This window comes from Delphinus delphis, chromosome 2 (genome assembly GCF_949987515.2).
Source record: "Delphinus delphis chromosome 2, mDelDel1.2, whole genome shotgun sequence".
Taxonomy (NCBI): Eukaryota; Metazoa; Chordata; class Mammalia; order Artiodactyla; family Delphinidae; genus Delphinus; species Delphinus delphis.
In genome coordinates this window covers 15,802,218-15,811,862 of record NC_082684.1, presented here as the reverse complement: position 1 = coordinate 15,811,862, position 9,645 = coordinate 15,802,218, and the positions used below count along the sequence as shown (strand labels likewise).

At 37.9% G+C, this 9,645-nt stretch overlaps 1 protein-coding gene across 4 annotated transcripts in view; it reads right to left on the bottom strand.

Moving 5' to 3' along the window:
• Window positions 1-1,358: 1,358 nt before the first annotated feature.
• Window positions 1,359-9,645, bottom strand: part of PTPN21 (protein tyrosine phosphatase non-receptor type 21) — a 73,048-nt gene continuing 64,761 nt past the window's right edge. The window contains exons 19-21 of one of the 4 annotated variants that reach the window (XR_009518307.1): window positions 8,330-9,460; window positions 1,787-2,006; window positions 1,359-1,427 (exon numbers count right to left, since the gene is read on the bottom strand). Coding sequence is in view for 1 of the 4 variants with exons in the window: in XM_060004084.1 (XP_059860067.1) it covers window positions 9,332-9,460 (129 nt within the window). In the remaining 3 variants the exon portion in view is untranslated. Of the gene's footprint in view, window positions 1,428-1,642; window positions 2,007-2,871; window positions 9,461-9,645 lie in introns of those variants that run through there. The other 3 variants (XR_009518308.1, XR_009518306.1, XM_060004084.1) reach the window with 3 other exon arrangements.

Below are 9,645 nucleotides of genomic sequence, written 5' to 3'. Positions count from 1 at the left end.
CCACCAAGAAAACAAAAAGTCAACCTACTGAATAGGAGAAAATATTTGCCAAAGACATGACTGATAAGGGGGTTAATATCCAAAATATATAAATAGCTCATATAACTCAACATCAAAAAACCAAACAACCTGACTAAAAAATGGGCAGAAGACCTGAATAGACATTTCTCCAAAGAAGATATTCAGATGGCCAACAGGCACATGAAAAGATGCTCAACATTGTTTATCATCTGAGAAATGCAAATCAAAACCACAATGAGATACCACCTCACATCTGTCAGAATGGCTATCATCAAAAAGACCACAAATAAGAAATGCTGGTGAGAATGTGGAGAAAAGGAAACCCTCCTACACTGTTGGTGGGAATGTACATTGGTGCAGCCACTGTGGAAAACAGTATGGAGGGTCCTCAAAAATTTAAAACAGAACTACCATATGACCCAGCAATTCCAGTGCTGGCTATATGCTGGAAGAAAATGAAACACTAGTTTGCAAAAATACAGGCACTCCAATGTTCATAGCAGCATTACTTACAATAGCCAAGTTATGGAAGAAACCTAAGTGTCCATCGACAGATGAATGGATAAAGAAGATGTGGTATATATACACAATGGAATACTACTCAGCCATAAAAAGAATGAAATTTTCCCATCTGCAACAACATGGATGGACTTGGAGGGTTTTGTGCTTAGTGAAATAAATCAGAGAAAGACCAATACTGTATAATATCACTTATATGTGGAATCAAAAATTACAACAAACTAGTGAATATAACAAAAAAGAAACAGAAACAGACATAGAGAACAAACTAGTGGTTACCAGTGGGGAGAGGGAAAGGGGAGGGGCAAAAGAGGTACAGGGGATTAAGAGGTACAAACTACTAGGTATAAAATAGATAAGTGGGGACTTCCCTGGTGGTGCAGTGGTTAAGAATCTGCCTGCCAATGCAGGGGACACAGGTTCGAGCCCTGGTCTGGGAAGATCTCACACGTCATGGAGCAACTAAGCTTCTGTGCCACAACTACTGAGCCTGTGCTCTAGAGCCCGCGAGCCACAACTACTGAAGCCTGCGCACCTAGAGCCCACGCTCCACAACAGGAGAAGCCACCGCAGTGAGAAGCCCGTGCACCACAATGAAGAATAGCTCCTGCTCACCACAACTAGAGAAAACCCACATGCAGCAATGAAGACCCAATGCAGCCAAATAAATAAATAAATAATTTTAAAAATAAATAAAAGGGGCTTCTCTGGTGGCGCAGTGGTTGGGAGTCCGCCTGCCGATGCAAGGGACACGGGTTCGTGCCCCGGCCCAGGAGGATCCCACATGCCACGGAGCAGCTGGTTCCATGGGCCATGGCCGCTGAGCCTGCGCGTCCAGAGCCTGTGCTCTGCAGCGGGAGGGGCCACAACAGTGAGAGGCCCACGTACTGCAAAAAAAAAAATTAAATAAATAAAGATAAAAATAAGTAAAAAAATTAAATAGATAAGCAATAAGGATATATTGTACAGCACAGAGAATATAGCCAGTATTTTCTAATAACTACAAATGGTGTATAACCTTTAAGAATTGTGAATCACTGTGTTGTACACCTGAAACATACAATATTGTAAGTCAAGTATACCTCAATTTAAAACACTAAAATTAAAAAAATATTTTAAAAAGGTGAGTTGACCTTCATTTTACCTGCAAGGAAGTTTAAACTCTTTTATTAGTTTTCTATTGCTGCTCTAACAAGTTTCACAAACGTAGTGGCTTGAAATAAAACCCCCATATTTACCAACTTACAGTTCTGGAAGCCAGAAGTCACGAAATCAAGATGTTGCCAGGGCTGCATTCTTGGAGGCTCTAGGGGAGAATGTTCCTTTTCCAGTTTTTAGAGGCTGCCTGCATTTCTTCACTTGTGGCCCCTTCCTCCATCATCAAGCCCAGCCATTTAGCATCCTTAAATCTCTCTCACCTCTGCTTCCATCATCACATCTCTGCTGAATGTGACCCTCCTGCCTCCCTTGTAGAAAGAAAGACCCTGTGGTTACTTTGGGCCCACATGGATAATCCAGGACAATCTCATCTCAAGAACCCTGATTTAATCACATCTGCAGAGTCCCTTTTGCCATGTAAGATAACATTCACAACTTCAGGGGAATAGAACATGGACATCTTTGGGGGCCCATCAGTCTACCACAATTGTAAATATCATTAACCTAATAAAACTTGCCTAAATAAACCTTAGTGCCTATTAATTGTAGCCTGGCTATGTAATGAATCCCAAGTTGTGGTCTATATTGAACATCTACGGCTTTTTAATAACTAAAGCAGTAGTTCTCCCACTTTAATATATATCAGAATCATCTGGAGACCTTGTTAAGGCAGATTTCTGGGTCCCATGCCCATAGCTTCTGATTCAGAATTTTCAGACCTGGGATGTACTTCAAGAATCTGCATTCTAACAAGTTTCCAATGTTGCTGGTCCAGAAACAACCCCACTAATAAATGAAGTGGACATTCAACCAATAACAGTAAGTTTCACGACAGGGATGATAGTGTGAGGAGCTCTGCCAACCTGCTGGGAAGTACATAAATATTTTTTCTTCAAATATATTAATTGTTCCACAAATGTCCTGATTAATGAAGTTGGCTGTTTTGATAAGATGCATTCTAACTCGTAAGTGATTGATGATGGTGGAGATGTGTGACGACAGACTGACAACTACTAAAAGAAACATCTATTGTCTGGAACATAATTTAAAATAACCCACTGGGGAAATGGGACTAATTATATGCCTCTTTGCGATCAGATCTAAAATTATAAAACAAAACAAACAAACAAAAAAAGCTTTAATTGAACTATTCACACACAAATCATATCTTGCTTCAATATTTATTTTTATGGCAAAAATAGACTATAATATATTCATTTCACATATATTACATTCATTCAAACTTTTTTGCCCATTAAATGTACACACTTTTATAAACCAATGACAGTTTAGAAGATTTAAGCTCTTCTGATTATACATTTTTACATTATTGATCATCAGACAGTAGCACATAAAATTGCTTTTTAAACTAGAAAATACTAGAGAACTATGTATACAACCTGATTTCAAAAAGGTAGAATTCCCAGTGCATTGTTTGAATTATAGGGCAACTTTCTGAGGAAATGTATTTCATAAACATTTTCTCCAAATTTTTAAGTTTCTTAGGACTATTAAGTCATATTTACTGTTGGAATTTTTATTTAAATAGACTTGTTATCTAGATATTCATTTTTAAACTATGCTTTGCTAGCATAGGGTAGGGCTTGGATTGCTTCAGTTTTTAACAAAGAAATATACAACAAATTTATGTTCTGTTGCAGTGTAATTCTTCATCTGAACTAAATAGCATCATTAGAATTCAAAATATCTCCCTCTTTTAAGCACAAAAGAGTGAAACATTAAGGTGTTTTTATAGGAAAATATTTAACATTTGCATGATAAAAACTAAGTGTTTTATATTTTAATATAAAAAATTACTTGAGAATACAGTAAAAAGCAAAAATATATTCTAATGGCCCAATGCCAATCTTTTGAGTAAGGTTTACTGTGCAACCAAGTTTTCTTAAGGCTTAATATTTCTAAAAATATTTTTATCTTTCTCATTTTCAATGTGTTGTTTAGAAACTGAATACACTGATAATTGTGTAATAGCTCAATTCTACAACAAGAAATTAAGCTGCTTACTTTTAATATAGAAATGAAAAAAAATCTAATATGGAGAGTCTAAACTGATACTAACAGAAAATCTTCAAAAACATTAAGAATCATCCCTGTACAATAACTACTTCAACTCCTCTATTGGGTCACAAAACCAAACTATGCAAATAAAACCCACTAGAGCACTACTAATCTAAAAGGTGTCACAAATTATAGCATTTTTTCCTTCTGTTTTTTTATTTCACCTTTTTGTTTTGTGGGCTTAAGATTTTGTATTACTTTTAATCTTGTTTTTATTAAATCTGTCTGGAAATAAGTTTGTCACCTCTGGAGAATATTTACTTTTTAGATAAGGTTATTTGTTAGACTGAACCAGTGTGGTATTATTCCAGTAAAACTACAAAACCATTAGATCCTTTTAGGACACTTAACTCTAAGATTAAATTACATTTCAATAAATATTACTATAAAGTAAGTAACAAAAGATTTGTCTCATTCAATGGTCCATTACTTTCATGTGATTTCTAATAAATTTCTGGAAAAAAATGTTTGGACAGTCTCACCATTTATGATAGCAGTCTGACCTGCGATACTTGCACTCTTATGAAAAATGAGTAATTGAACTTGTATTTCCCATTTACTTGTTCAGTTTTCCTCAGCTGATAAATGAGCAGGTGGAAGTGAAAAGCCAGTTACCATTAAATCTGTACTAGTCTCATCAACTTACCCCCAAAAATGAGGATCGACAGGTTCATGTTCCGGATAACCCAGATAATCCAAGCTTCTGAATTTCTTTGGTAGCACAGACCTGTTCCTAAGAGTGAATACTGTACAGCTTTTCTTCACCAAGCTTTTAGAGCGTGAATTTAAACTACACAGGAGCACTTAAAATGTCGGTAGTGACAACCAAAATTAAGTACTGGTCTTCATACACAGTTTAAAAACCCCCTACCAGTTCAGTTTAAAATTGCAGATTTATTACACTGGAATCATGTACTGCTATAGCCAGTATGGGTACACTATATTATAGATTCAAAGCCAAAGCATCTTCGAGATTTTAAATGGTCCTTTTATATGACACACCACAGTCATATTTAATGGAAGGAATAATGATCAAAATATCTACCTAATAAGTAATTTTCAAAAATTTGGAACAGTGGGTTAGCCAAACTGTTAGTTCTACAGGTAGTTCAAACAATTACTCCTTTCTTATCACTCATTTATACTTATTTATAATATTAAAGGATAATTTAAAATAAGTATATGGTTACTACCTTTCTTAACCCAGCAACATATTGGACAAAGTTCAGATTTACTCTAGTTTTTTAAAACTAAGTAGTTTCATTTAAACATTTTTGGAAATATGATGTGCAGCCAGGCCCTAATCATATACATGTGACCTAGAGATACTCTTTACATGGGAATATTTGCCTTGGAACTGCTGCTTCCTCAGCTGGGTGCTGCAGACCTTATACTTCCTTCTTGATCCATCTTCTACTTCCCATTTCAGGCCAGTGACAATCCAAAGGTAGATACGTAAACGGAAACAGGAAAGGTACGGGGAGGCATTGCCAATTCATCCTCCTTCACCCCGCCCCGCCTCACAGGCAGTCTCAGAGGCAGCATCCCTGCTCATCTTCATCATATATCCCATGCTGTTCCTTACTCTTCATGTGCCACTCAAGTTTCTGAGGCAAATGATGGGGCGTTAACGTTATGTGGAATTCTCTCATGGAACACTGGATCAATCTGACTCCAGTTGCTTGCTGAGGCCCTGTCCCCACTGCCCAGCAGACCCAGAGAGAATGCTTTGTGCTCTCACCAGCAGGGTGCAGTAGGGAGGAAAGCTGCTGTGTATTTTTCTTAGAGTACGGACGACGGGGAGGTGACCACCACTGTCTACCTTTCAGAGCCCCTGTGGTTTAAATAAGCTTTGGGAGGGCAAACCAAGAAAGTTGATACTGACTTATAGCAACATTTCCCCTTGTAAACAATACTCTCAATAATTTAACATATATCTGACCTTTTAGAGCATTAATTCTTATTTGGGAACTACCTGAACTATATAGAAAACTATGCCACTTTAACAACCCAAGGACCCCTTCAAATGTGTTCTGAAATCCTCTATCCACCCACCCCTAACACATGCAAACCTTAAACAACCAGACTTCCTGATTTTTCCTCATTTTGTATAAGTAATTATAGCTACTTAGGGTAAATGGAGCCCTTATCTCAGGAATTTGAAAAATTCATGTTCTTTCGAGAATTGTTTTCCCAGGCAAATTCCTAAAGTATCTATTCCTCTATTTTTGAAATGTCTATCCCTCAGTTCAAAAAAAGAGCCCCCTCCAATTTAGATTATTTTAATAAACTTTAAACTGGAAAGAGATGGTTTAGCTTATTCCACATGAAATCTTGATGGAAAGCAAATTCCCTAAATTTACATCTAAAAGAATTCCTTTAAAATGTCTGATTTTTTAAATGATTTACAATAAACAGTAATTCTTTATATTTTAATACATGTAAAGTTTCATATTATGTATAATATGGACATTTATATTTTCTTAATGTTGTGAACATTAACTTATCAACCCATTTAACCCATTATCTTTCTGGGAATTTCTAAGGAAGCACAGCTTCTGTTTTAATCCTGCCAAAATGTTTTAAAGGCTAAATTCTAGGGTTTTCTGAATATTTCACAGTAGATGTTCCAGAAGAATATATGTAATAATGATTGCAATTAACATTTCAAATCATACTCTAAAATGAATACTTCCTGTGTTCAAAACTACCAACTAGAGTATTTTATCAAAAGAGTCCACTAATCAGGAAAACTGATGCCAGAGATGCCAACAATGATCAGTGGAAAACACTGGTTTATAACCTACTTTTTGTGAAAATGTATATTTGGGTAATGTTGATATGAAATTAAGAATATCAACGAACTAAAAGACACTAAAATACTGAAGCACTGTGTAAGTCTGGCAGACGGAACATCCTCAACTCAGACATAGTTGAGCCTATGGAAACCTCATTGTTCTACAGTTTGCTCTTGAAAATCACATTACTTCAAAGTCTAGTAATGTAGATTTATTTTTATTCAGAAATACTTTCATATTCACTAACTGTTAATTAAAAGTTTAAAAATTCAAAAGGGACACAAAAAAATTACATGGGTCTTAAAGCTATGACAAACATGCAAGTTTTAAGAGTGACATTTACACAGTGTAATTTAGCCCTCATAAGTAATTTTCTTATAATCAAATTATTACAACAGGAACACAAACATACCATATATTACTCTTTAGATTTTGTTTTACAGTATGTTCTTGTCAATGGGACACTTCAAAATGTTTAAACCTGACAGAAAAGCATTTTTTAAAAAACGTACCATAGAAGAAAAAAAGCATCAGAAGTACTCTACATGGTGTGGAGATGGGAAATATTACAATAAAAAACTCTTATTCCATTCTCCTGAGGAGCTCTTCCTGAATATTTGCACTTGGGTCTATTGTTCTTTAAACAATTCTAGATTTAAGATCAATTCTTTGTTCCCAAGTGAGAAACATGCCCACTTTCAATATTCATTTTCATCAATACCGTCTGAATTTTCCTCTCAGGTGGTTGGTTTCTGGGTCAGAGTTCGGCAGATACACACACTGTATAAAGGAAATCCTGATTTACAGCTAATGACACACACTTAGCGGTGACAATAATGAGTTAAACTGCTTTAGGAGTTAACACGGGAATCAGAACTATCCCTAGGATATTGTAATTTGGGGAAATAATCCTGGATTTGACATTTCAGAAACTCTATGTTGTGGAGACGCAGCCTCAAGAAGGAAGAAAGAGATGGCTGCTCAGCTAAACGGACCAGTTCGTCCTTCCTTACCTCTTCAGCTCCCATGTGACCAGGCCATGCCAGCCTGGCCTGGTCCTGCCCCCTGGGATGCGCCTACATGGGACTGGGGGGAGCAGAGCTAAAGTTGACCTCAGGTGTGAAGTTAAAGGATTAAGGAGCCAAAGTTCCGGTACATCTTGAACACCACAGTCATCTCTGGGGGCCCCGCAAGTCTGGGCCGTGGTTTTGGGAGATGAGGTAAGACTATTACTAACACTTCCCTTCTTTCAACAAAAAGAAAATAAAGCCTCTTCAAGGCTTCTTTTTTTTTCCCGTACGTGGGCCTCTCACTGTTGCGGCCTCTCCCGCTGCGGAGCACAGGCTCCGGATGCGCAGGCTCAGCGGCCATGGCTCACAGGCCCAGCCGCTCCGCGGCATGTGGGATCTTCCCGGACCGGGGCACGAACCTGTGTCCCCTGCATCGGCAGGAGGACTCTCAACCACTGCACCACCAGGGAAGCCCCAAGGCTTCTTTTAATCATCACATAAACCTGATTTGTCAAAAAAAAGAAGAGAGGTGCAGGTGGAAGAACTTCAAGGAAACAGAGCGAGTCACTGCCAGTGATGGGCCCTGAATTTCCTGGGGATACCTTCCTCGGGAGGTCAGCCCCCAGACTCTTCCCAAGCCCCCCACTCTCCATGCCAGCATCTCAGTCTGAGTATATAACACTGCATTTTCTGTAAAGACAAAGGCAGCTTGCATTTACCATCTTGCATGTACACTGCACTTACTCTTGTCCTAGTCATCCTACATACTCATTCCTGATCTCTTCCAAAACACTTTCAATATGTCCGTGGTTACTGTTTCACCTATAAAGCAACACATATATTAAAAACTCAGATTTATTGTTTTCAACAACAAAAAGTGCTTAAAACCATCTTATGCAACTGTTTTTCACTTCATTTTCAACCAATAAAATCAAACTCATTTGGGTTTATGAATAATACTGAAAAAAATAGTGAATCTGATTATTTTCATACATTTTAAATAATGTGCCTTCATTCCCAACTTTAACGTACATTAACTGACTCATCTCAGTACCTTAATGAGCTGAACTCTTGTTTAGAAAATACAGAAGGTACAAATATATAGAATTTTTAGGATAAAAAATTTTCTGAATATAAAAATGTTTTCTATGTTTCAAAATAACACTTTTAGATTCTTCTTGTAGCTTGGGGTTTGGTAACTACATTGTTAAGTACCCAAGATTTTTTTAAAATAACAAAAGATAATAACATAGTTTTAAATACAAAGTTATATAGGAACTACTCACATCTGTGGATCATCCCCATGGAAAGTTGTTTCTTAATAAGAAAACCCCAAATATTTTAGTCATAAAATAAAATTCCATTATCAAAAACTAGTTTAAGATAGAAACCTATACGCCTTAGTGATTGCCAGAATTGCCCAGCGTAGCTTCAGCGAAATAGAGAATTATCTAGAAAATACAATCTCCAAATGTGTGCAAGCACTGCAAATCGGACAGATCAGAGCAGGGCAACGCCCTCAGAACCAAGTCCTTCCTCTTCGGCATCTTTCCCAGGTTAAACCCCCTCTTCAGCCTTGTGCTCTGCATACTTCCTTCCATGTGCCACCATGCATCCCGTCACTTACGTCCTGATGTAGCATTCCGCGTGCACCGAGTGGAGGAGAGAGCATGAGTTCGGCAAGCACTTTTTTTTTCCGCTGTAAACGCTTCACATGATCGGGTCCCCGTAGGAAGTTGTGGGAGCTTATATGAGCCTTGAGCTTTTCAGGAACTGAATGAGAACTCGGTATACGAAAGTGTACTGGCAGAGGGTCTGCACCATCATCATTCTCTGTTGCCTCAGCATGTCCAGCACCCGTGGGATGTCCAGCACCTAGATTGAGAGAAGCAGTGATGAGGGTAATGCACACCCTGAGGGGGGGAGCGAGCGTCCTAGCAGAAATGTGGCTTCAATCAGAGCATTAGCATCTTCAATAGAGAATCCCCGAGGACGTTTGTTCAGAAAGAGCTGTCAGGTCACTAGGTCCCTCTCCTCCCTGGCCTTGTGCCCAGCCCACC